The sequence below is a fragment of the Mauremys reevesii genome, linkage group 1 (genome assembly GCF_016161935.1).
Source record: "Mauremys reevesii isolate NIE-2019 linkage group 1, ASM1616193v1, whole genome shotgun sequence".
In the NCBI taxonomy this organism is placed as follows: domain Eukaryota; kingdom Metazoa; phylum Chordata; order Testudines; family Geoemydidae; genus Mauremys; species Mauremys reevesii.
Genome location: NC_052623.1, coordinates 184,673,946 through 184,701,050, shown reverse-complemented (window position 1 = coordinate 184,701,050; position 27,105 = coordinate 184,673,946). Strand labels below are relative to the sequence as shown.

The 27,105-nt window shown below is 42.8% G+C and overlaps 1 protein-coding gene across 2 annotated transcripts in view; it reads left to right on the top strand.

Moving 5' to 3' along the window:
- The window catches only part of GBE1 (1,4-alpha-glucan branching enzyme 1), a 298,040-nt gene that overhangs the window by 80,520 nt on the left and 190,415 nt on the right, over positions 1-27,105 (top strand). For both annotated transcript variants that reach the window (XM_039535439.1, XM_039535447.1), the window contains exon 3: positions 23,431-23,546. In XM_039535439.1, coding sequence (XP_039391373.1) covers positions 23,431-23,546 — 116 coding nt within the window. The remainder of the gene's footprint in view (positions 1-23,430; positions 23,547-27,105) is intronic.

The window sequence follows — 27,105 nt, the reverse complement described above, 5'->3', positions numbered from 1 at the left end:
CTGGCAGATGCATTCAGCAGGACTGTCTACGTGAACCATGAGTGGGAATTTCACAGTGCCACTGGGTCCTCTTCATGACCCATGAGAACCATAAACTGCCCATTTATTGCTCCAGAGGGGAGGACTCACAGGGCAACGTCCTTCTCCCCTAGACCAGAGACCTACGCTACACCTTTTCCCCATTCCTCTTCTCACGCAAGTCCTACACAAAATTCGCTGGGACTGAGCTACAGTAATACCATTCTGGCCCCATCAGAATTGTTTCACGGACCTCCTGTGACTCTCTGCCTTCACACACAACTGGATCTCCTCATGCAAGATTGGGCCTTCACTTCACTTCACAACTTGGCATTTGGATGGGGCTCAAGGATAGGCGAGGAATGCTCTGCCCCGGTGAGACATATCCTTACACAAACAGGAGGGCATCTGCCAGAGCCTGCTGCCAGGTGAAGTGGAAGTGATTACCTCATGGCCCCACAGACATCAACACCCACTGGGGACAATAGCCATACTTATTGTCCTCAACTACCTTCTTGAATTCAAAATGTCAGGCTTGGCTTTCAGCTCCATATGGGTCCTCCTGGCGGCACTCAGTGCCTTTCTCCCTCAATGGATGGTGCCTCAGTGTTCACACACCCTACACCCTACCGTCTGTTTCCTAAAGGGTCTACTCAATACCTTCCCACCAGTCCTCAAGCCCACACTCTGATGGGACCTTAATCTCATTCTAGTCTCCCTCACAAAGCCCCCTTTCGAGCCACTGGCAATGTGTTCTCTCTTATTGCTCCATGAAAGTGATCATCTTAGTGGCCATCACCTTGGCTAGATGGGCCAGCAAACTGGCAGCCATGGCAGCAGACTCCTCTTACTTATGCGGTCTTCCACAAGGATAAGGTTTCCTTATGGCTTCACCCAAATTTCATACCTAAGGTAGTGTCAGAATTCCACCTTAATCAGTGCATCCACCTCTGTCTTCTATCCCAAACTCCATGTCTCCCACACAGAGAGAGCACTACACTCCCTCGATGACAACCTTGCACTGGCATTTACCTCCAGCGTACCCATGCCTTTCAGGCATTACAAAGACTTTTCTAGCCATTGCAGATCGATGCAAGGGACAAGCCCTCTCCTCACAACAAACCTCCAAATGGGTCTCCAGGTGCAGTAAAAAATGTTACATATATGCACCAATGTACCTCCGCTTAATGGAGTCCTGGCATGCATTACGCGAGCGCACACAGCTACATCAGACTACCTCGTGGACATCTCGTGGCATGACCTCTGTTGTGCAGCACCGTGGCGCTCCTTACACACGTTTGTGTCTCTGTACACCATCGCCTCAGCTGCGGCTGCAGATGCAGCTGTAGGCCATGCCGTACTATAGACTATACTTCGTCTCACCCACCTCCATGCTGATCCCTGCTTGCTTCTCACTCGTGTTTGAAATCTGTATGGGAGCCATCACTCGAGGAGGAGGAGGTTACTAATCTATAACTGGAGTTTCTTCAAGATGTGTGGTCCCTATTTGGATTCGAATACTGGTCCTCCTCCCCCTCTGCTGTGGGTTAAACTAATCAGCAGTAAGAGGGATACTGGAGTGGCATCGACCCACACAACTTATTATAGCCTTGGCTACGAATACAAGGGGAACACACGACATACATGAAGGTCAATGGACACTGCTAGGAAAACCTTCCTGCTCCGGCGCATGGTGCGTATGTACACCCACCTTTGGAATGTAAATAGGGACCACGTGTCTTGAAGAACCTCCTGTTATAGGTAAGTAACCTCCTCTTCTGTCTAGTGCTTAAAGGTATTCCATGTAAAGTTGTAAAGCAGAAGAGTAGAGTAACACTGCATTCAGTCATGCTCCCATTTGGTCAGAATAACCCAACTGATGGAGGGAGGAAGGGGAACAACGAACTTTTGTTCAAACATTGCTTGTATTTCTACCAGAATGGATGGGTAGGAAATGGTGGCAGTCAAATGTGTCCGCTTCCTTCTTGCTGGAATAATGCTAGTATCAAATGATAAATTATAAATATGGTTTATCTACTGATAGACCTATCTGATGCCAGCTACCAAAGCTGTTTGTAAGGCATTTGGGCCAGGAAAAATTTAAAATAGCTGAACTTTAAATCTTGGGTGGTTTTTTTACTCATGGGTGCTAAGGAGTTGTATATCTAAATTCTTAAAATGGTGAGTTTTATTAAAGTCTCTGAGGATGCATCTCCACTAGTGGCTATATACAACTGCCTATGTATGGGGTTGTTCTATAAGCCCCCTGTAGTCCACACCTAACCCCCAGAAATGTTGTCTAAAGGAGAGTAGAGGGTGAGTAAGCTAGAATGCTGGAGGGGTGTGGATAAGTACGCACCTCCTCTATAGCATGATCCCACGCCCATGTGTAGTGTTGATGGGGATAAGGGGTCTGTACCAGATTTCAAATGTCAATAGTTCTCCACCCCCATTCTGAGAATGCATTCAGTGCTTTTCTGGACCGTTACCAATCTGTAAAGTTCCTTGTCTGCCCCATATCCTCCCCCTTCTCCGTTTTCATTGCTAGTAGCGAGCTGCACTGACTACATTTGAACAGCTTTCTGCTGCACTCTTTAGATCAATCCAGGTGAATGTGTATCCTACTCTGAGAGCAGCTACCTAGCCTGCTGACCACATTTAGGTGCTGATTTGTTTGGTCCCAGTACACAGTTCTCCACAACTTCTCCTGGAGTATCAGGAATGTTCACCTATACTGGGAAACTTCATGGCGGCTGGAGAAGGAGGGCTATGAGGGGATTCTGACAAGAGCTGGGACCACATTAAGCACTTGAAGCTCCTATACAGGAAGGCCAAAGACTAGCACTTCTGGAGTGACTGTTCAAGTCATACATGCCTTCTACGAGGAGCTTCTACTGGGTGTTGTCAAGAGTTTCCACTACAGAACATGAAGTAGCTCATAATCCCTTCTTCAGCTTCGCTGGCTTCATTCTCTGATGTGATGTTTATGAGGGCCAGTGGAGGAGACAGCAGGAATGTGGAGGAAGTCCCAGAAAATGAGTAGTACGTGGAGGAGCTGGTGGAGGAAGCCCCCCTGCCCCCCGATGAACCCAAGGAGAGCCCCAAGCTGCGGCAGGAACCAGAACCCAAGGCTGGTAAGTTACAATGGACCTTCATCATCCCCACCAATAGTCCCTCTTACTGTGGTGCTAAATTCCTGATTTTAAGAACCAGAGCATTTGAAGTACTGTGAACTGACATTTCCTCCCTGGACAATATACCATGCATTGCCATGTCTTCTGAGTTTGATCTGCAGTGCTGAAGATATGGTATTGTCATGCCCCATTCTCTTTTTGAACTCTTCCACCTTTTCCCCCCACATCTCCACTCCAAAATGGTTCCCAAGCAAAACATGGTTATAAATGAATGACTTATCCATTTCTAGTGAACCACTATTATGCATATGGCTAAAGCTATTTCTTAAACAGATTATTAAGGAAAATGGTTGTGCTTCTTGTGTCAGAATGTTGTGTCCAAATTCCCTCTGGCTAATTGGGCCCCTGAGTCTGCACACTTCTCGCCTAACAGTCAGGTAGGTAGGGTTGCAGATGAGGGGCAGGCAGGGGGCTAATTGCGGATGAGACAGTTGTAGAAAACTTGTTAGTTAGCTGTTACTAATATTAAACAAACATCTTTTGTTCCTTGGAAGATTACACAGTTCCAGTGTTTCTTCCCTCCCTCCTCTCCCTGATTTTAACATGCCCTTACAAATGGGGGAGGGGTCAGGATGGGATGTGGAGTTGGGGTAAAGTTGGGAAGGGACCAAAACACAGATGTAGAACACTTTGTCTGAGGAAACGTTAGTCACAGCAGTTCTTTCTCCCTTGGAAGATGACATGGGAGAAAGATCCTGTCTGGTGATTGGTTGAACACCATGCAATGTCTTTTTACAGTGGAAAGGGGCTTGTGGTGTTGAACTGAAACTTCAGGAAACAAAATAAAGTTGTGGGGTATCTTTCTTTCCTTGTCCATTTCACCATTGTTAGTCTGTCTCAGAGAAGAATTATCTCTGATGCTGGGGTAGGGAAGTTGGTGTTCAAGCTTCAGATCTCTCTTTGTATGGAAATTCTGTATGCAAGCTGAGAATAGTCGATGTCCAGCTGTGTCTCCCAGTAGAACCCTGTGCGGTTACAAAATTTGTATCCACATCCGATCCACAAACACAGTCCGTGGGTATCTGCACATTTGAAGGGCTCTAGATATAACATTTGGATTCATATCTACCTGTGATCTGCAGACCATGTTTGTGGATATCCTCGGGTATAAAGCAGATATCCACAGATTTTCAGAGCTCTACCTGCAAATATGTCAGCAAACTTCTGATGTAGCAGACAGTCCAGCTGGCCTTGTGGTTAAATGGCAGTGCAAATCTGCTTGGTCCAGCTTCACAGCTGATCAAACTCCATGATTCAGTAATATGTAGAGGGATGACCATTAGCAGAAACATCTCTATGGCATAGATAGCCATAGTCCTGCACAGGACTAGAAAACTCCTTCTCTTTTCCTTTCTGGTACATTGAAAACTACAATGTTTTCCAGTTGTTGGCCAACTTTCAAAGAAGAAATTACAAACTGGTAACACAGGCCCTGGAAGGAACTATCCCTCCATTCTCTCATCCTTCCCTCCCCTCCCAACTCTGAGAGACTATATGGACATTTAAAACGTGTAAAAACTACTTGTACAGTTTTTCTACCACTATTAGCCTCTGCTCTTTTCTCATGGGCTGCAAAAGCTGTTTGAGAAACAAGGGTAGTCTAAGGGTATGTATACACTACAAGAGTAGTTTGAATCAACTTAAGTCGAATTTGAAGAATCGACCTTACAAAGTCGAATTTGTGTGTCCACAGTAAGGACACTAATTCAACTTTGTGAGTCCACACTAACGGGACAAGCGTCGAAATTGGAAGCGGTGCACTGTGGGAAGCTATCCCATAGTTCCCGCACTCCCCGCTGCCCATTGGAATTCTGGGATTTCCCCCCAATGCATGCTGGGGGAAAAACTGTGTGGAGGGTGGTCTTGGGCAACTGTCAGCATTCAACCGTCACTCCCGCCGGCGGGAAATCAGTTCGCGCACTTTTCCTGTTAGTGACAGCGCAGACGCCACAGCACTCCACTGCGATCATGGAGCCCGCTGTGATCATCGCTGCACTTATGGCCGTTGTCAACTCCTCGCACCTTATCGTCCACCTCTTCAACAGTCAGAGGCTGAGAAATCGGGCGAGGAGGCTCCAGCAGCGTGGTGAGGACGTGAAGTCTGAGTGACACAGACCTCTCAGAAAGCACGGTACGCTGCGCCGTGGAGATCATGGTGGCAATGGGTCATGTTCATGCTATGGGACGGCGATTCTGGGCCCGGGAAACAAGCACGGACTGGTGGGACCGCATAGTGCTGCAGGTCTGGGATGAATCACAGTGGCTGTGAATCTTCAGGATGCGCAAGGGCACTTTCCTTGAACTCTGTGACTTGCTGTCCCCTGCCCTGAAGCGCAAGGACACCCGGATGCGAGCAGCCCTGAGTGTGCAGAAGCGAGTGGCCATAGCCCTCTGGAAACTTGCCACGCCAGACAGCTACCGGTCAGTACCGAACCACTTTGGCGTGGGCAAATCTACCGTGGGGGTTGCTGTGATGCAAGTAGCCAACGCAATCGTTGAGCTACTGCTCTGAAAGGTAGTGACCCTGGGAAATGTCCAGGTCATCATAGATGGCTTCGCTGCGATGGGATTCCCAAACTGCGGTGGGGCTATAGATGGGACTCACATTCCTATCCTGGGACCGGCCCACCAGGCCAGCCAGTATATTAACCGAAAGGGCTACTTTTTAATGGTGCTGCAAGCAGTGGTGGACCATAGGGGACGTTTTACTAACATCAACGTCGGGTGGCCGGGCAAGGTTTATGACGCGCATGTTTTCAGGAACTCTGGTCTGTTTAGATGCCTGCAGGAAGGTAGTTTCTTCCCGGACCACAAAATAACTGTTGGGGATGTGGAGATGCCTATAGTGATCCTCAGGGACCCAGCCTACCCGCTAATGCCCTGGCTCATGAAGCCCTATACAGGCGCCTTGGACAGTGACAAGGAGCTGTTCAACTACCGGCTGAGCAAGTGCAGAATGGTGGTGGAGTGTGCTTTCGGACATCTCAAGGGGAGATGGAGGAGCTTACTGACTCGCTCGGATCTCAGCGAAAGCAATATCCCCATTGTTATTGCTGCTTGTTGTGTGCTCCACAATCTCTGTGAGAGCAAGGGGGAGACCTTTATGGCGGGATGGGAGGTTGAGGCAAATCGCCTGGCTGCTGATTACGCTCAGCCAGACACCCGTGCGATTAGAAGAGCCCAGTGGGAAGCGCTGTGCATCCGGGAGGCTTTGAAAGCTAGGTTCCTCAGGGAGCGGGGTAACCTGTGACTGTTCAGTTTCTTTACAGAGAAGCTGAACCTGCCTCTGCTTCAGTTACTGTTGACTTTCTTCTGCGGTTACATACCCCGTTCACCACATTTCCCCCCTTCCAACACACGTTTAAAAATAAAGTTAATGGAATATTGTTAATTAGCAACGTTTTCTTTACTAATGAATTCGCGTTAAAGGGTTGAAACAGGGACGCAGACTGTGGTGGGTAGGGTGTGCAATGATGTACAGACCGCTTCTACACTCTAGGAATGACAGGCTCCTGCCCCTAGAGCAGTCTGCACTGCCGGACTGGTTGTTTCAGTGGAGACTGCCATCCCTCCTTTTCGGGACTCTGTGTGCAGGGGCTATGTGGCCTTGTGGCGGGGGAGGACTGGGGGAAGGACGTTTACAGGTGGGTCTGAAGGAAGGGGTGAGGGGTGCAGGCTCTGGGCTGGGGGTGGGGGCATAGGAAGGGGTGAGGGGTGTGTGGGAAGGGGGAGGAGGTGTAGGGGGATGAGGGCTCTGGCTGGGGCTGAGGGTTTGGGGCATTGGAGAGGCTCAGGGCTATGGTGGAAGGGCAGGGTAAGGGCAGCCTGCCTTACCATTTGTGGATGGCAGGCGCTAGGACCCTGGGGCACCAGACAGCATTTCTGTGGGGAGCCGCTCTACTGTCAGGCAGGTACGGGGCAGGACAGGGGGGAGACCCGTGGGGGCCAGGGCCCGATCCAGGCAGGAGCGGGGGAGAGACCCAGCTCCAAATATAGCTGGAGCAGGGCACCTGCCGCCTATGCACAGAACATGAAAAACACCTCCCAGACTGACCAGGGTGCCTAGTGACTGCACTATGTGTGTGTGACCTGCTGTAGATCCTGCCCCCGTGTATGTATTCAGGTAATGGTGACCGTCCTATGCAATTACCAAACCCCTCCCCCCCTTCACACAAAGTCTTCTGTAAAGAAACATGACGGAAACAGTAATGAACAGCAAACTATTTTTAATAATCAACTACACAGTGAGGGAACAAAACTGGGATTTGGGCTTGGGTGATCCAGGAAGGGAAGGACTTCTCAAAATTTAGCAAATGAGAGCTTTTTGGTACTTGAGCACTCTGCTGGTGTGGAGTGACAGTTTTCACGGCCCCTGGCGCACCTCCTTCTTGTTATTTTGGGTGAGGAGGGTATGGGACTTTGTGGTGGGGGAGGGCGGTTGCAGATACAGTGCAGGGGGGCTCTGTCCTCCTACCTGCGGTCCTGCAGAACATCCACAAGGCGCTTGAGCGTGTCCGTTTGCTCCCTCATTAGTCCAAGCAGTGTTTGATTCGCCTGCTGGTCCTCCTGACGCCACCTGTCCTCCTGTTCGCTGTGTGAGCGCTGCTTCTGAGAGAGGTTCTCCCTCCACTGGCTCTGCTGGGCCGCCTCGGTTTGGGAGCAGCCCATAAGTTCTGCGAACATCTCGTCCCGTGTCTTTTTCTTGCGCCACCTAATCTGCGCCAGCCTCTCTGAGGAGCATGCTGGAGCAGGTCGGGATACAGGTGCAGCTGTGTGATGGGAAAAAGGGATTGACTTCCTTATAAAGATACATTTCCGCAAAGAGCAAACATAGTCTAGTCAGTCTCTGTGAACAAGACCATGCACAGCACTCACTCAGGGAAAGTTCGAATTTTCGGAATTTGCTTTCATTGCCTGGGGGATTGCACTGCAGACCAGACAAGCGGGGCGGGACAGCAGAATCCGTGGAGCAGCCAGGCATGGTAAGCCAAAAACTTTTGGCTGCTTAAAAGTCAATGTATACCACTGTCCTCTTGCTACAGGCAATCCTGAAAGCATAAACTCTGCCCCTGTTGCACCCCCTCGCGTCTGTTCCCTGGGAAAGATCCCTGTATGATGCCACTCTGCAGCCTCCACCACGTGGCTGTAAAGTGACGCTCATTGTTATGCAAAGGAACAGTGAAGCACTCCCAATACTAATAGTACACAAATTACTGTAATTAAATGCAGGAGTCTCCGAGCGAGATCACCCTGAGGAGGGTCACTGAGGCAGATAGAGAGCGCATGCGTGAAAGCCAGCACAAACCAGGGGCCTATGCGGCCATGCCCGTGGAGGCAATGCTCCCGGAGTACCTGATGATAGCCTGGCGCGGAAAATTGTGCTACCATGGAACACCCAATAAGGCAGCTCTCCCCAGGAACCTCATGCGGAGGCTTTTCGATTACCTGCAGGAGAGCTTCTCAGAAATCTCCCAAGAGGATTTCTGTTCTATCCCCATATATATTGACCTTCTTTTCGCATAGTTAATATTCCTGTTCTGTTAGAAAAAAATGTTTAAATCTTTAAAGCACTTACCGACTGATCCTTCCCCTGATTCAGGGTCCGGGGTAATGGCTGGGGAGGGTTGGTAGGGGATCTCAGTGAGGGTGATGAAGAGATCCTGGCTGTCGGGGAAATCAGCGTTGTAAGCGCTGTCGACTGCCTCGTCCTCCTCATCTTCCCCGTCCGCGAACATCTCCGAGGAACAGTCTGTCGACAGTATCCCATCCTCAGAGTCCACGCACACTGGTGGGGCAGTGGTGGCAGACCCACCGAGAATGTCATGCAGTGCCTCGTAGAACCGGCATGTCTGGGGCTGGGCTCCGGAGCGTCCGTTTGCCGCTCTGTTTTGGTAGCCTTGTCTCAGCTCCTTGACTTTCACGCGGCACTGCGTTGTATCCCGGCTGTATCCTCTGAGTGCCATGGCTTTGGAGACCTTCTCGTAGGTCTTTGCATTCCGTTTGTTGGAGCGCAGCTCCAAAAGCACAGACTCCTCGCCCCACACAGCGATCAGATCCAAGACTTTCTGGTCAGTCCATGCTGGGGCCCTCTTTCTAGTCTGAGATTGCATGGACACCTCTGCTGGAGAGCTCTGCATCGCTGCCAGTGCTGCTGAGCTCGCCACGACGTCCACACAGGAAATGAGGTTCAAACTGGCCAGACAGGAAAAGGAATTCAAATTTCCACGGGGCTTTTCCTGTGTGGCTGGTCAGAGCATCCAAGCTTGGACTGCTGTCCAGAGCGTCAACAGAGTGGTGCTCTGTGGGATAGCTCCCGGAGCTACTAAGGTCGATTTGCATTCACACCTAGCCTACTTCGACATAGCCATGTCAAATTTAGCACTACTCCCCTCGTCGGGGAGGAGTACAGAAGTCGAACTAAAGAGCCCTCTATGTCGAATTAAATAGCTTCGTGGTGTGGACGGGTGCACGGTTAATTCGAATTAACGCTGCTAAATTCGAATTAAAGTCCTAGTGTGGACCAGGCCTAACAGTTGCATTCTTGGGATACTGAAAAATATCAAAGTGTGGCCTTCTAGAGCAAAGTTTTATATTATGTGCTATAATAGTACCCTTGTCTTTGAATTGGCAGAACCTTCAGCCCCAAGAGTGACCAGGTGGGGAACAATGAATCCGCAGGGGTCTCAAAACCTACAAAATTGCCTCCCAAACACCGCACAAGAGACATTCCCAGTTTCCCCTTGGTCATTTCTCCTCTCCCCGCCTCACCTCATTTGTTCCACCCCCGCTCCCCGCCCTTCTCAGGAGGAGGTCAAGTAGATAGATGATGCAGAGCCATTAACATTTGGGTGGTGTTCTGTCTCTTAACTTTGTAAAGATTTGTTGATGAAATTTCTTTTTAAAGATATTTAAGGTACACATTCCATCTCATACTTTTATTACACGTTATAATTTCGTTGGTTTGTCTGTGGCCCTTCCTTGCTATGGCAGGGTTTAGTGCTTTATAACAGGGGCTAAGTGCAGTTAGTACCGCTGGTAATAAACAGTTACAAAAAACAGGCTGGATACCACCACCACCTGCTCCCAAGCAAATGTTGATAAGGTCGTTAAGAGAGATTGAGTGCTTCCAATAAGAAGTTGGTAAAAATGTGTGAACAGAGAAGACAAAAAATGTTGCACAGTGACCACATTACAACTCAGCTGCCACAACACAAACCGAACCCAAGGTGATAACCCAGTGGAGATATTCTGTTGTTTGTTTGGAATGTCATAGGAACTAATAGCTAATGACTGTCAGCTGAAGGAACAAAACCCTCACACAGCTATGTGGATTCACAAGTATGTATGAATGTTGCCTCCTGCATTTCCGGCAGCTGTACAGGATGTGAATGTGTCCTTCAGTACAGGCAGAAGGCATCCTCTTCCTTCCTGCTATTCCAAGATGTGGGGCACCCTTGGTTTCCCTTGCCTGCTGGCAACTAGGACCAATGTGTATGTTGGTGGGATCTGGCTTCTGGTACAGAGTTGGTAAACTGAAATTGTCCACTGAGGGCAGAAGCACTTGCATTTACCCTCACAAATGTTATTGAATGCTCAGCAGCTGATGATTATGTGAATGGTGTTGGCCACGTTGGCATCCAAATGGGTGCATAACGAGACCAACAAACTCTCATTTTTCCAAATGTGAACTCCATAGCCATTCTGCAGCTACTGAGCTTGCAATTGAATTCCCTTTTTCCAGAGTCCTTGATATCAGGGTCCGGTTTCATGAGTCAAGTCAGGATCAGGTATGTGGGGTCCGCAAGAATAACAGTTGGCATGGATACACTACACAGAACAATATGATTTCTGGGGAATAAGTCTCTTCTCCCTTCCTCACCTCTCCCTTCTAGTCCAATCCTGATCTCCGTATCATGTTTCCCACATTTATATTCATGAATTTGTGTCTGTGGTCCACTAAGCCATGCAGAATGAGTGATAGTAACCTTTTCAGTTCACATACTTGCCCCTTGTTGTGGGGGAAGCAGGGCGGGTGCAAGGATGTTTCGCGCCCTAGGCGAAACGTCCACCTTGTGCCCCCCCGCCTAGCCTTGTTGCAGCTCTCCACCTCCCCTCCACCCTAAGGTGCCCCCCCCGCGGCAGCTCTCCCCTCTGTCCTGTGTCCCCCCACCCCCACGGCAGCTCCCCCGGCCCGGGGAGCCATCCGGCAGCTCCCTGCCCCAGCTAAGCACTCCGTCTCCACTCCACTTCTCCTGCCTCCCAGGCTTGCAGCGCCAATCAGCTGTTTGGTGCCGCAAGCCTGGGAGGGAGAGAAGCAGAGCGGGGCGGCATGCTCAGGGGAGGAAGCGGAGCAGAGGTGAGCTGGGGCAGGGAGTCCCCTGTGTGCTGCCCCCTCCCCTTGCTTGCTGCAGGCGGCCCTCCCCGCATCCCCTGCCCCAGCTCCCTCTGCCTAAATGCCGACGACGACCGGGGCGGCCGAAGGACCCAAAATGCCGCCCCCCCAAATGCTAGCGCCCTAGGCAACCGCCTAGGTCTCCTAATGGGTTGCACTGGCCCTGGGGGGAAGTATAGGGATATGGGTGCCAGTTTGGAGACCCCATTCTCTGAAATCCAGCTATTATTTCTGGAACTTTTCATATGGTAATCACTTATGAGTAAATGAGTGTTTAATTGCCTCACAAACCTGCACAATCACAACCCTAACATTGGACTTTCCCACCCCAAAGTAGTTTGCAATAGACCTGTAGTAGTCTGTAGCCAGCTTCCCCTGAGTAATAGCATTCCATTTCTGAACTGCTATGGCTTCCCTGAATCGAGTGTTCTGGCACTGGAGGTTAGGTGCAAGCTCCTCACACGGTTCCATGATGACCTGTTTCCTCATTCAGAAGTTCTGAAGCAGTTTTTGTTTGTTCGTTTCAGGCTTCACAATTGTGTGATTCCACCATACTGTGCTGCTTCTCCTGCGCCAGAAGCTATGGTTGACTCAAGCGCTTTCTGTGGTAATACCAGCATTCACTATATCTGTACCATGAACGCTGAATTAATTGTCATGGACCTTCAAGGTTGTGCTTCTTGTGTCAGAATGTTGTGTCCAAATTCCCTCTGGCTAATTGGCTACTCCACTGTGTAATCCTTTGTCTCGCAATAAGGAGCAGGAGTAGAGTGAGATCTTTCCATCACTTTGTGTCTTCCATCCATTTTCCGAAGCAATAACAATAAAGATGTGAACAGGAACTATTGTTGGCAAAAGTGTGAAGGTAGGGAAAAGTACCAGCAACACACAAAGTGGTTCTCCAAGTGTCTCCCTGTGATTCCCAGAACCCTGGGCTACTGCCCCTGAAATGGTAGTGCTAACAGTGCATAATAGCAGCAGTGTGGATGTAGGTAAATGCATGTACACTGCGTTGCACCCTTATCCAGACCAGCCTATATGGTCTCTTGGGAAGCATGCAGGAGCATGTATATGATCCAATAGTTCACTATGCATGCCAGTGTTGACATCACCATGGATAAGTTGTCTTTTTTTTTTCTGTTTTTTTTTTAAAGAGGACGAGTAGAAGAAAATGATCATTTTAAACATACACCAAAGTATGTTGCAAGTACTGAGTTATATGAGCTTTTGAAAAGTTACCGTTAATGTCAATTTTTTTTTGGTGTGGGAGGAGTGGTAATTTAAGAATTGAAATATTGTAAAGGAAGAAAAATGCTCATGCATAATGAAATAGTATGACAGCTTAAAAATTGTAGTGTTTTGTTCTGAAAACACTAATTTACTTTAAAGTATTTCATCTATCACTTTTTATCAAATGAAGCTGAGATTTAGAACTAATATCTTAGAATAGCTGTATCTAGATTTTAATGAAACGCGGCAGTAAGGAGTCCAAAGTGAATTTCCTTGTAGTCTTTTAAATGAAAAAGTGCGTCATTTGTCCTGTATTTCTTATTCATCATCAGACATAGTAAAGTATTCATTCCCAAGAGAAAGAATGCAGTCAGGAATGGAAGAGTGTCATTCAATGCAGATGAGTTTTAGTAATATTCTTATGAGAAACTGGGTTGCAAAACTCCTAAGATTTAGAATTAAGTTGCTCTAGATATATTTAATTAAAAATTGATAACTTTAATCTTTCTTTAAGTTTCAAACAGGTTAAAATCTCAAACTAAATTTATGAGTGTGCTGTATTTTACTTGAATTCAGGAGTTGTTTTTAATATGAATTCTTCATAAAAATCTTTATTCCATAAAGAGACCTTTAACTGAACCACTAGAAAAAGAGATTTTATAAAAAAAAAATTTTTTTTTCAAAGAAATATGGAATTTCAGTAACTTTCACTTTTGAAATTGAAAAACACATTGCAGGTTAATGTGGACTGTCTTTCAGTTTGTCTTGCAGAATATTAAACTGAAATGTTATCCAGGAATGGATTCTTCTGTAGCAATGTTTGATTTAAGGATCTTGTATACTCCAGTTCTTCATGAGGCATAGGTACTGTAACAAAATAGGATCTTCTTCCTGGTCTGTGGCTGTCTGGACATCTGTCCTATTTCTGCTGTCTTGAGTTATTTTCTCTCTCTCTCTCGCCCCTAGATATCCAGCCAGTGATTTTCTCAGCTATATATCAATTCTACCTTAGTTGGATCCACATTTATTAACAATAATCCAAATAAGATAGCAAAAATACCCACCTACTTATACAAAGATAACTTTAAGATACAGTATGCAACTCTCTGTACAACACTATTGCAACAAGAATTCTTCATTCCCTTGTCAGGACAAAGGTGTCACTTTCCCATGGAATCCTCAAGACTAACTTCTCTTTTCTTCAGTGTCCTTAGTTAGTTATCTATCTTCCTTTGGAATGTGGTGCTGTGTGTTTTGTTTTAACCCAAGCCCACTTTTCTTTTGCTTGAATAACTCTTTAGCTGGATTAAAGATGTGTTTAGTGGTTATCCTTCACGCTAAAACAAGTAAGTTTGTGATTCATCATTCTATCATATAGAGTTGTATATCTTCAAAGAACTATACAATGATTTCTTAATTAATCCTTCTAGCCCACTGGGGGATAAGTAGGTGAATATTAATTTCTCTTTCATAGAGGTGGAAAGGGGAGGTTGCAAATTGTCCAAGTTTGCATATAAAATTGTGAAACAGGTTTTAAATCTTGCATCTTTTAGCTCACAGCCCAAGGTCTAATGCCCTACCCCATAATTGTGCTCTGGTAAATCAGTCAACTGGTCTGTGTTCCCATTGGTAAAATGTGCTTATGCAATTACATAGCTTTAAAGTATTGGACAAAGATGGATATGCTTGAATAGCCATATTTTCCTGATGGCATAATTAAACCAACAGATAGAAAAGCTATATTTCCAAAGAAGCACTCTGCTGTAGTTGATGACTAAAATACTAGTGTTTTACAAAGGGCTGGGTTCTGTTATAGAACCTAATCTGGAAAATGAGGGTAGTGGTCCTTGCTCAGTTCCTGGAAGGGTGATGTGAGAATTCACAAAACCTACTTGGAAGGGCAGAGAACTGAGGCCAGTAAATGAAAGAGGTATGAACAGAGCACAGGACTTCCTGGCTCGCAGCCCTGTTTAAAGTCTCCTAAGCCAAGGGAACAACTTGACAGCAGCATGAAAAGATCCCTTAAATTTATTCCTGTGTTTCTCTCAAGCATTTAAAAAGGGTTCTTGACTTGTTGGCAGTAATTCATGGGTGATGTGCAGTTTAGCACACACACATAAGTGGTATGTAGTTGTGTGCTTTAAGAACTTAATGAAGAGGGAGGGGGAACCTACTGCACATACTCAGTAATTTTTCAGATGTGGATAGCAGTCAAAACAAAATCCGTTTCTTCAGGAATATGGCTAGCTACGTTCTGTAATAAGGGGTATTTCCTTGCCAAATCTTTCAGCCACTGCTATTTTGGCTGTAGAGATATTGTTTAGGTAAAGACACTTGAATATTTTTTTGTTATAAGAAAAGTATGTAGTTTCTGCTTTCCTCCTATTCAAAAAATGGCTGAGTGCTTTTTGATCCAAATATTAAAAAAAAAAAATCATGTTGGAGAATATACACACCCTGGAGAATTTCCACCTAAAGCTTGAGCTATGAGATTCTGAATGAAAAGACTGACTTTAACTGACACACACTATGCTAAGTATATGCATGATTTAATTGTTTCATACAGCTCTACACAGTTAGACACAGTACATCTCCCCCTTCACCCACCACTGCTATACTGAAATCCTCTGGGTATAGTATTTTGTGCCCTATGTAGTTTTTTTAAACAATAAAGAACTTTTCTGGTATCGTATCATGTTATGTAATTTTGCCCCAAGACAGATGAGTCTATTTTGTTCTCTATGCTATGAGTCCTTTTTGTTCTCTATGATAACTTATTATTGTTTCCTGCTGAAAATGCTAAAATCAAGCAGTAGTAATATGTGAAATATTTTCTCATTAAATAAACTTAATAAAACACACCACCCTTAATATAAGCCTGAATTTTCTTTTATTCCCTCAACATTTTGAGATCTAGATATTAGACCTCGTGGTATTCCCTAGTGATGTTCCATTGTTCATCTGAAAATACACTTAAAATATTAAATGCACATCCAAAACCAATAAGATTTGTCAATTCGTGGTTTTAGCAGCTGAGTAAATTAAATGTATGAGGCAATTAGCTGAAATTCTGATACTAGAGGCAGTATTGACATTATAGACTCCTTTAAAAGCTATGCGATAACACTGAATATTTTATTTGCATATTTTATTGCTAAGCAACTAAGTGAGTACTGGCAGTATATCACTATTTTAGAATTCACTATTTCAGAATAAAGGCCCAATTCATTACAATGTAGTGTAAATGTAGCTTTTGAGCATAATCTATAGAATTGAAAATTGGGGAAGTAGAAGACTTTGAATTTACCTCTAATTTAGTTTGCTTTATGCTGGCTGTATATTATCTATATCTCTATATAGATATAAAATAAAATTAATTTTGTTGTTAGGCTCTAAATGTGATAGTTTAAAACACTAGAAGTATGTATGTTAATCCAATGGTCAAACAGCTTGCTTTTCCACTGTAATAGTCCATGTTGCATTCCAACTTAATGCTAATACCTTATTTAGTCATCCATATCTTTAGCAAATTGACGCATGGCTAAGATTTCCAGCTTCTTACGATTTCTATTTTGTTGGTTTCTACCTGAAGATAACATTTCATTTTTAATACAATTAAAATCATTTCCACAATGCTAGAGTTCGTGAAAGGAGTGAAAAGGAAGGAGGATTTTCCCTAATTTGTTTTCAAAACTTGAACAGCTGAAGCTAAAAATTTAAAACCTGGCTTCAGTTAGGAATCTAACTGAGAACTAAGGTATGAGCCAATTGGAATCAAGGTCCCCCTCTCTCAGATGATCTGTGGTTTGGCTAGCTCCCTCCTGAAACCCAGTTTGGAAAAGCTGATTTCTTGAAGGATTGGTCACATTCTTTAGGATACCCAAAATATTGCCAGGGAAAAGTTATTCAAGGATAATGACCTTTAATTGCCCTGCACTGTTTGCCTTTTGTCAATACCTTTTGGAATTTCATTCAAGATGAAGGCAAAAAGACAACAGGGAAGACACAGGTGAGCCTCACAAAACAAAATGGAGTTTGTAGTTTGATACAGATAGATATTTACTAAATCATCCCAACATACTACCATCCCACTGTGATAATTCCTAAAGTAATTGCACCTCTCACCCCTTCATAGCCTCTATAGGGTACTCCACTGCGTCTCAGGCCTCTAGCAATCACCTTTTTCAGGGCATGGAACCTGCAATCTCTGTGCAGACCTGGGATTTAGGTTGCATTTCACTGTGATCACTGTAGCAAGTCTGAGTTCAGTTCAGCACTTGTCATCCTGCTCTCCCACAGGGGCTATAACAGGGTTAACCAGTGACCAACCAGCCTTCATAAAGCCAAGTATTTATTTAGAACAAATGCACGACACAGAGAACCGATCTGTAAGCAATGAACAGCTTTACATGCAGGTCTTAGCTTATCAGGCAGCCATCCATCTTCCTCTTGTGGACCCTGGTAGGGACAAAGTAGTTCAGATCTCTTACACACCATCTGTGTACATTAGTGATCACTGGCGGGGAGGGATAGCTCAGTGGTTTGAGCATTGCCTGCTAAACCCAGAGTTGTGAGTTTAATCCTTGAGGGGACCATTTAGGGACCTAGGACAAAAATCTGTCTGGGGATTGGTCCTGCTTTGAGCAGGGGGTTGGACTAAATGACCTCCTGAGGTCCCTTCAAACCCTGATAGTCTATGATTTGGTGTCTGTTTCTGGGTGTGGTAGAGAGAGAGAATGACTTCTGCCCCACATCAGGGTGGTGATCATTTTATTCAGTTCTTTGTTTACCCAGCTTCTTCAACCAGGTCAACTTACAATGGGCAATTTTCCCCAGGAGGATGACACTTCTTCAGATGTGTTACTGGTCTAGGGATTTGCGTTCATCATCACTACCCTTCTGCGATTTAGTTCCTTCCTGCAGGAATAGAAGACAATCAAAAGGCCATACAGATATGACAATTATGAAGTTGATTTACAGTCTTTGGCTATTCCATATGTCACATCCTCTACCATTTTTGTCTTAACCATAAATATTATCTTTCTACATTGATATTCCAGTTACAAGAATAATCCCGTCATATTTATGTTCTCGAGTCTAGACCAGTCTGTATAGTAACACTTTTCTTGTACTTCTGGTTTTTGAGTCCGGGAAACATGATTTTTCTGTATTTTTCTCTTGTTTCTGAATTCAGTTTCTACCTTATTTTTATATTGGGGAGTGTCTACCAGACTACTTGAATTCGAGTTATCCTTTTTCCTTATCTAGTTTAAAGTGTGCTCAACCAGCCCCTGCCAAGTTTGCTCCTAGAATGTTGGTATTCCTTTGCTTTAAGCAGAGACTTAAGTCCGCACAGGCTGCCTTCACAGAAAGCTCAAAGAAGCATTGCTATTCTACGAACAAATCCATGTATTGATTTCCAGTGCGTCATTGTCTTCATTCAAGCTTGGCACCAGACTGATTTTCCAAAATGAGTGAGAGACTCTGAAAATGCTCATACAGTGGTGATGCAGGTGAATGCCCCACACTGCCATATTTCCATAGTAAAGTAGTTTTCTTTTTTAAATGGCTATACCACATTACAATAGAGGGAAATAAGGATGTCTGCATAGGTGTCTCAGAACCATCTAGCATAATGAAAGAAAGTATGATTGTGGACAGCTGGACCTGTTCATTATCCAGTGTACCTACCCTTAAGGAACACATGCCATAGCCACAAGCCATTTTTTCTATTTAGAAACTGTTCCAAAACATTTATAAGAGTACAGGTCTTATGATAAGACAGCAATGGAATTACTTTGGTTTAGGTATAAACTATTGACTATCAGAATATGCTTACTGTTGCTCCAGTTGTCTTTAAGGAAAAAAATAAAAGTTTATTTAAAGAGAGCTCCTTCTCCCTCCCATATTGATGGTTAAAAAGGAATGTTGAAACAATGGGTTACTGCAACTCATTCCATCACGTGTATTTGCAATGGATGTTTCTTTTGAGGATGAGATTCTTTATCTAATTTTCATACTTGGTATTCTTGTGTGTTGCATAACTCTGAATGCAGTGGAACCCAAAGCTATCGTAAGTTTAGGAAATAATTTATGCAATAGGTGAACTCAACTTGTACTCAGGCAAACATAGTAAGAATCTATATTCCCCTCCCACCATGTTAGAAATAACCATGTAAGAATGAAATGTGGAGCATTTTAGGTTTAAACTTAGTGGTTGGGATCTTTCTTAAGCTCTGTAGACAGCTGCCAAATGATCAAGATGAGAACGTGGGGCACTGCACTCAGAGCAAGTACAGCAGTGTTACATGCTTGTACAATCCCCTTTACCCTCTATCCACACCCTCCGATGGAAATGTTTCTTTGAGGGGGATACTGAAAACGGGTGCTATCTTCTAAAAGGCATTGGACTATATGATTAAGTTGTTTGGCTTATCCTGGTGATTACTCCTATCTGTAGTGCCTTCTAACTCAAAGGGATCCAAAGAACCTTAAACTGTAGGATCTAGTAAAGTGTGTTTGACAAGGCCTTGATCTGCAGAGGGAATCTGGTTTTATTAGATTTGCTGGACATAAATAGCTATTGCATTCCTCCACGAGACAATAAGAGCTAGATATGTTGCCATCATCTGACTCTTCCTTTGGCCAGACAGCCCTGAATGTTAAGTTTGTCTGCAATTTAGTCACTTTCCCTTTGTACTCTAAACAGTTCATGAATGCAGCTATCAATAGCACATCCATTCAGAGTGGTGGATGTGGTGAGCAGAGACTTTATTTAAGCTACATTTCTGAAAATCTGAGATGTATAACCTTTGAGGTGAGGTTAGACTAGACTGGCTGTTTACTTAAGATGTTTTCTCAATTAACGTTTTGTCCTGATAGTAATAAATTCCTCTTTAGAAAAATCAGTATGCAGTTGTTTAATGTTTACTTTATAAACCCCATCTTTATGGGGATATATGCTAGCCACCATAAAAGTCAATATTTACTCTCTGCTCCATTCCAAAAAAAGAAGGGCAATATCTCGGATGTAGATGTTGACTTCTCAAAGGCACCCTCGGTAAAGTGAAAACAGAAATTTGGACTTTTAAGGCTGATGTATGTTATGGCTCCTTGCTGTTTTGTTGGCTCGTCCTTGAACTTGGCACTGAACAGCCTGGAAATATCTTCACTCACTCATTTGAAGGACATTCACAACCTGCCTATCAAGATGTTGCTTCCACTCTGGCAATGAAGCCAGCCTTCATTGCCCACTTGTTTAAATTTTCATACAAGCACTTTTGAGCGTTCTCCCATATTGTTTCTCATGCATGGTAGCAGCTCCCTGTAAACCTTGGCCAAGCTACCTCATTATTGTCCTTCAAATCCCGCCTTAAAACTCAGCTACTAAAAACTTGACAGTGGCTAGGCAGCTGGTGTGCTGAGAGCACTGCCTGTTGTGCTGATCAACATTATTCTACTGTTCCCATGTGTTCCACCTGTCTCAGAAAAAACTTGTTAGGGCAGGGATTTTTTTCTGTATGTGTACTGTACCTAACATAATGGGGGTACCAGTCCATGACTGGATCTCTTAAATACTAGTGTAATACAAGTAACAATATAATGTGAACTTCATTGACTCTTCCTAAAGTGGTCAATAAGGCTTGAGCAGTTGATATTATATTTTTTCCCCCTTTCTCCGCCCTCCCCGCCCACACAATTTTTTTTTTCCTCATTGTGATCCATTGTCATGTTAAGGACTAGCTATGGATCTTATTTCCTGGCTCCTTAGCAACAGTGAGCGATCTGAGCATAAGAGGCAGCATCAGTCCCTATAAGGAGTTTATCTAACAATATAAACTTTTCCCTATTTCTTTTCTTGGCCACATCCAAGAAAGTGAATTAACTTTTTGTTTTCCTTTGGAAAGACCTTGCATAACAGAGGGGACTTGAAGGGGCAGAGGTGAGGGGCCAGTGACTTATAATGAGGTAGGAGAAAATCCTTCATTTGAATTGTGAAGTTTTAGGACACTGCGTTTCTTGAATGGTATCTGCATATCTGTATTTTTCTAATCATAATATTTTGGGCAATATTTTCTGGTTAGAATATTTTGGAGCACTTGCCTGGACATGTGAACAGATTTATACATAACAATGTATAGTGAATGTTTGTTTGCAAACAGTTCCTTGAAATGTCAATATCTAGTACAAAGTTGTAGATGAAAATGACCTTAAAGCTGTGTGTATGTATGTATATAAATATTAAAGCAGCTCTTTGGTTTAACCTGTGAGTTTATACATTACCTAGCACAGTGGAGTCCTTATACTGATTTGAAGCTTCTGGGTGCTACCACAGTTATTAGTAACTGGGTGAAAACTGAGATCTTTAGATGGAAGGTGTTTATATAAATGCAGTATTAAGATTACTCTGCCTTACTATGTGGACATTGGAATTCAGGAGTTGCTTTCCTGACTTCTGCTCAGTCCATCAAACCAGCTTGCCTTTGTAGGTCTTTCCCTCTGGCAGTGGAACTCTAAGAATCCTCAGAGATCTCTACTGTGTAAGTATGTGCTACCTTAAAGAACTAAACTTCCAAATGTCTCAGGTAGTCCCATGTGCTTACCCTCTTTGGGGTTCACAAAACTAATAGTTTCATGCTTGAGCTTTTTTCTTTGTATAAGCCAAAAAAGTAGGAAAATCCTGAGTGAGAAATAACTCCATTCTTGAACTGGAAATCCTTGTCTGATTTTTTTTTTTTTCCCCTCAAGCTTTCCTGGCATATTTTTTGTAAGTGTGTGACATGCCTCAGGGTACAATCTGGGCTGTTTGATTGTGGTGCCCCCATAACCCTCCAATCTTGTGTGCACTATACCATGCTTTGCTATGTGAGCTGCCACTCTACCTACTCACCCCAACCTCTATGCAAGTCATCCCCAGACAAACTACCAGAATGCTATACCAAGCACTCTTGAATTCCATATAGGGTGACACCCTAGTTCCAGTCTTGCACCCCAGAAATGTGCATCTTGCACTGCTCAAGACCCCCTTTATCAGTGAGCTCATTAATTAGTTCATCATTCCATCAAAGGGTATGAATATGCACTAGCCTTTGTGACCTGAGTACATTCTCCAAATTTCAATAAAAAATGCACTGGCTTAGATAAAACATTGTTTATTAACTACAGAGAGAGATTTTAAGCGATTATAGGCATAGAAGATCAGGACTGGTTACAAAAAAATAAAATAAGCTATTTCCTGAGCTTTACCAGGCTAAGCCAATACTGTATCTATTACCCAAAATTCTACAGTAGTCTATGCTAACGGGAAAGTTTTCCAGTTAGGACCACTTCCCCCAGTTCAATGTTTGTCTCCCAAATGATCTTGTTGTCTTCAGTATCGGTGGGGAGGAGAGGTGGTCTGATGATGTCACTGTCCCTTACTTTATACTCTTCAGATGCTGGAACAATCCATGCTCTATCCTGAGAAAGGCAGCCCTCATTACTTATGTGCTTCACACTTAGTCCTTCATATAAATCTCACATTCTTGCTTGCACCTTCTGTATAAGTGAGGCTTGACATGGAATGCTTGTGTTTAGTTTCTTTGTTATTTCTAGGGAACTAGTCTGTGGGCAGGGGCGGCTCTGTTTTTTGCCGCCCCAAGCATGGCAGTCAGGCAGCCTTCGGCGGCTTGCCTGCAGGAGATCGGCCGGCCATGTGGATCTGCCGGTCCTGCACGTTTGGCGTACCCGCCGCCGAATTTGCGGGACTGGCGGACCTCCTGCAGAAACGCCGCTGAAGGCTGCCAGACTGCCGCCCTCACAGCAACCGGCAGGCTGCCCTCCCGCGGCTTGCCACCCTTGCTGCACTGGTGCCTGGAGCCGCCCCTGTCTGTGGGCATTTCCCAGGCTCACAACATGTTTCAGTAACAAACATAGAGCAAAATCTCATAACTTCATGTACAATTATGATACATACATTTCAACAGCACAGTAATGTTCAACAGATTGACTTTTCCAATGATACATCACAAGGCATACTTTGTACAAAATACATCATAACCATATGTAAGTGGTGAATATGGGGTATAGGGTGTTATTTTGAGGTATAGTGTGTCACAAAGTTAAATTTCAGATAGTTTTTGTTTAAACTGGCAAAATTTGGGTTCTGCTATGGTCAAGATCATGTTTTATAGTAAAAGTAATTTTGTCTTGAGCAGTGATTCTCCTTAACAGGGTTGGACTAGATGACCTCCTGAGGTCCCTTCCAATCCTGATATTCTATGGACAGATTTAGTTGTGGATTTTAAAGTGCAGAATAGCTAACGACAGTAGAAAAATATGTATGATGGTAACGTTCCCTTGTCAGAATTAAGTTAAAGCAGGAATATAACTTTAACTATATGCTGAGTTAATATTGGAAACTGGTCTCTCTTAAGAACCGATAATTCTGTTAACTGAAGCTGACCCAGTGTTATGCAGTAGTGTCAAATGTAAAAGAAAACAATTTGTTTTTCAGTACCCACTTTCAGTAAGATTGCTTTCAGACAATAAAAGTAAATGTATATTTTAGTACATTTGAATAGGATGAATCTCAGTAATACTCTTCTTCTATTGCAGATGGCTGGAATCCATTTTCTCATCCATATAAGAAAATGGATTATGGGAAATGGGAACTGATCATCCCACCTGGACAAGATGGATTCTCGCCTGTGCCCCATGGATCAAAATTAAAGGTTCTAAAATTTTTCTCATCAATTTTGAATGTATAGTTTAGAGTTTAGATTTTAAGTTAAGGCATTTTATTTTATTTTTTAAAATAATTTGTATTAGAAAACTGAGACAAGCACATTTAGTGATGTGCTTACCTGTACATACTGTCCTGAATGAGTATATAATGCTTTGTGTGGTTTTAGATTTTTGAAATCCAATAAGATTGAGGTTTGTTTATGTTGAGAAGATTTATATATGGTTGAGATGATGTCGCAAGTTGAAAATAGAATGGAATATACACTCAGAATTTATTAAAAAGAAAAATAAGAATGACTTACAACTCGTAAAAAAAAACTTCTTCTTTCTGGCTTATATTTTGTACAATTCCTTTAACTGTTAAGGCTCCATTGGAACCTGAATATCTTGCTCATAACTGTTTTGCTTCAGGGAGCTATTTGTGGGACTGCAGTAATGAATGCTAGATCTGGTCTTTTCACTTTACTTCTATCATCCAGGAAGTGTAATAGTATGAGGTCTCAGATCACATTTTATTTTCAGCCTCATAAATGGCTCCCTGAGGCATAAGATGATGAAAGAAAACATACAACTATATTATTAACCACCAGTACTTGAAATACTTTACAATTATTAGAGCTTCTGGATCACCCTATGAAATTGTACCAAACTTTTTAGTCCTGATGGTTCTATAGCAAAGGGTTCTACATACCTGAGTGATATCACTTTAGAGGAAGATTGATTTTATCCAGAAAAGTATTGGCATATAGAAAATATTTTAGGTAATTATCTTAAAGATTAATAATAGGTAAAATATTTTTGATGTAACAAGTGTACACCAGGCTTTGCAAAAATATTTTCCTGACACCGATAAAGTAAACTACATTAGACAATACAAAAGAAGGGGCTGGGAGAACAAAAAGGGAAAACAAATGGTCTGTCAAGCAATTAAACAAATTAATCACAATTAATCACACAATTAATCAATAATAGAACACCATGTATTTAAATATTTTTGGATGTTTTCTACATTTTTAAATACAACATCTTCAATTACAACACTGAATACAAAGTGTACACTGTTCACTTCATATTTATTTTTATTACAAGTATTTGCACTGTAAAAAACCAAAAGAAATAGAATTTTGCAATTCACGTAATAGAAGTACCGTAGTGCAATCTCTTTATCGTGAAAGTTGAACGTACAAATGTAGAATTATGTACCAAAAAAACTGCATTCAAAAATAAAAATGTTAAATTTTAGACCCTGCAAGTCCACTCAGTCCTCTTTCTTGTTCAGCCAATCGCTCAGACAACCAAGTTTGTTTGCATTTGCAGGAGATATAATGCTGCCCACTTCTTGTTTACAGTGTCACCTGAGAGTGAGAACAGGTGTTCTCATGACACTATTGTAGTCGGCGTCGCAAGATATTTATGTGCCAGATGCGGTAAAGATTCATATGTCCCTTCATGCTTCAACCACCACTCCAGGGAACATGCGTCCATTCTGATGACAGGTTCTGCTCAATAATAATCCAAAGCAGTGCAGACCAACGCATGTTCATTTTCATTATCTGAGTCAGATGCCACCAGCAGAAGGTTGATTTCTTTTTTCGGTGGTTCGGGTTCTGTAGTTTCTGCATAGGAGTGTTGCTCTTTTATGACTTCTGAAAGCATGCTCCACACCTCGTACCTCTTAGGTTTTGTAAGACACTTCAGATTCTTAAACCTTGGGCCAAGTGCTATAACTATCTTTAGAAATCTCACATTGGTACTTTTATTTGCGTTTTGTCATATCTGCAGTGAAAGTATTCTTAAAATGAACAACATGTGTTGAGTCATTATCCAAGACTGCTATAACGTGAAATATATGGCAGAATGTGGATAAAACAGAGCAGGTTCTCCCCCAAGGAGTTGAGTCACAAATTTAATTAATGAGCATCATCAGCATGGAAGCATGTCCTCTGGAATGGTAGCCAAAGCATTTGTTTAGTATATCTGGCATGTAAATACCTTAAAATGCTGGCTACAAAAGTGCCATGCAAATGCCTGTGCGATTGGCTGAACAAGAAGTAAGACTGAATGGACTTGTAGGCTCTGACGTTTTACATTGGTTTGTTTTTGAGTGTGGTTATTTAACAAAAAAAGTCAACATTTTTAAGTTGCGCTTTCGCGACTAAGATTGCACTATAGTACTTCTATGAGCTGAATTGAAAAATACTATTTCTTTTGTTTATCATTTTTACAGTGCACATATTTGTAATAAAAAGTAATATACACTTTGATTTCAAGTACAACACAGAAAACATCCAAAATATTTAATAAATGTCAATTGGTATTCTATTGCTTAAGAGTGCGATAAAAACATAGCCTATCAATGGTCACCAGGTCCCTGTAAGCCATCCAAAGCATTAATTTAAATACAGAAAAATACAGGAAAACTTGCCATAGTCAAAAGTGTTTAACTCAGGATATCCAATCAGAATTTATTTACAAAGCAACTTTTTTTACCAAAAAATATTAGGAAGCTGCATTTAGCTGATCCCACAGGAAGTTTCATACCGTTTCCATTTTAAAAATGCACCTATACGTAGAGACAACTATCTGCCTCCAGAAGTATGTTCAGGTTTCCCAGGTAAAACTAAGATTTCAGTCACTGAAATATTTGAGAATGTATTGTAAGTGTAGTTTGGGACTTTATCAATATCCAATCAGAACAGCAGAAACCAAATAAGCAGATGAGGGGAAATGCCAGCTTTCTAAAAAAGTACCAAAAAAAAGTACAAATCAGAAAAATAATGAACACTAAAAGAATACATGCTAATTTTCTATTTAGAAATCTCCTTTTTAACCTCTGTTTTCTTTTGTTCTCCTCTCTCTTCCACACACTATTGCTTTTTTTCACTTAGGAACGTGTAGCAGGTGACCCTGTGACCCTAGAAGTAGTGGATTATCCAGTCAGAAATGAAATTTTTGCTTTGTTTACTCTTTATTTGATATCTCAACTTCTCTAGATATTCTTTTTAAAGTTCACACTTTAATAAGGAGACAACTTTTAATATGTTCTCTCTAAAATTGGTTTGATGTCATGATAGCTGACAACAAAATTAATTTTAAAAAAATGCTCAATTTTCGCATAAAGCTGTGAGCTTTAAAAAAAACCCAGATAGATTAGCTGATGGATAAAATACATGAAGAATGCCTATTCAGAATTTACATTCTTTTGTGATATCTAAAATAAAACTTATCCGTGCTAACAAATACAGACTGTTATAATTTATAACACACTACAGAAGTAGGAATATTAGGTTGTGAAGAAACTTTTTTTTATAGGGGCCAGAAAAGAGAAGGGGAGAAGGAAATAGCTGCATACAAATCAAAGATATGGCTATGGCTTAATAATTTGAGTTTAAATAATGTAACTGAATATTTTTTTACAGTATAAAAATCTTAAATGTACTTTCTGCTTGTAATTACTGCTTATTAAGTTCTTTCAAGTTTAACTTTTTTATATGTTATCTTCAAAACCACTGAGCACACTTACCTTTACCCTTTAAGGCCTGATTC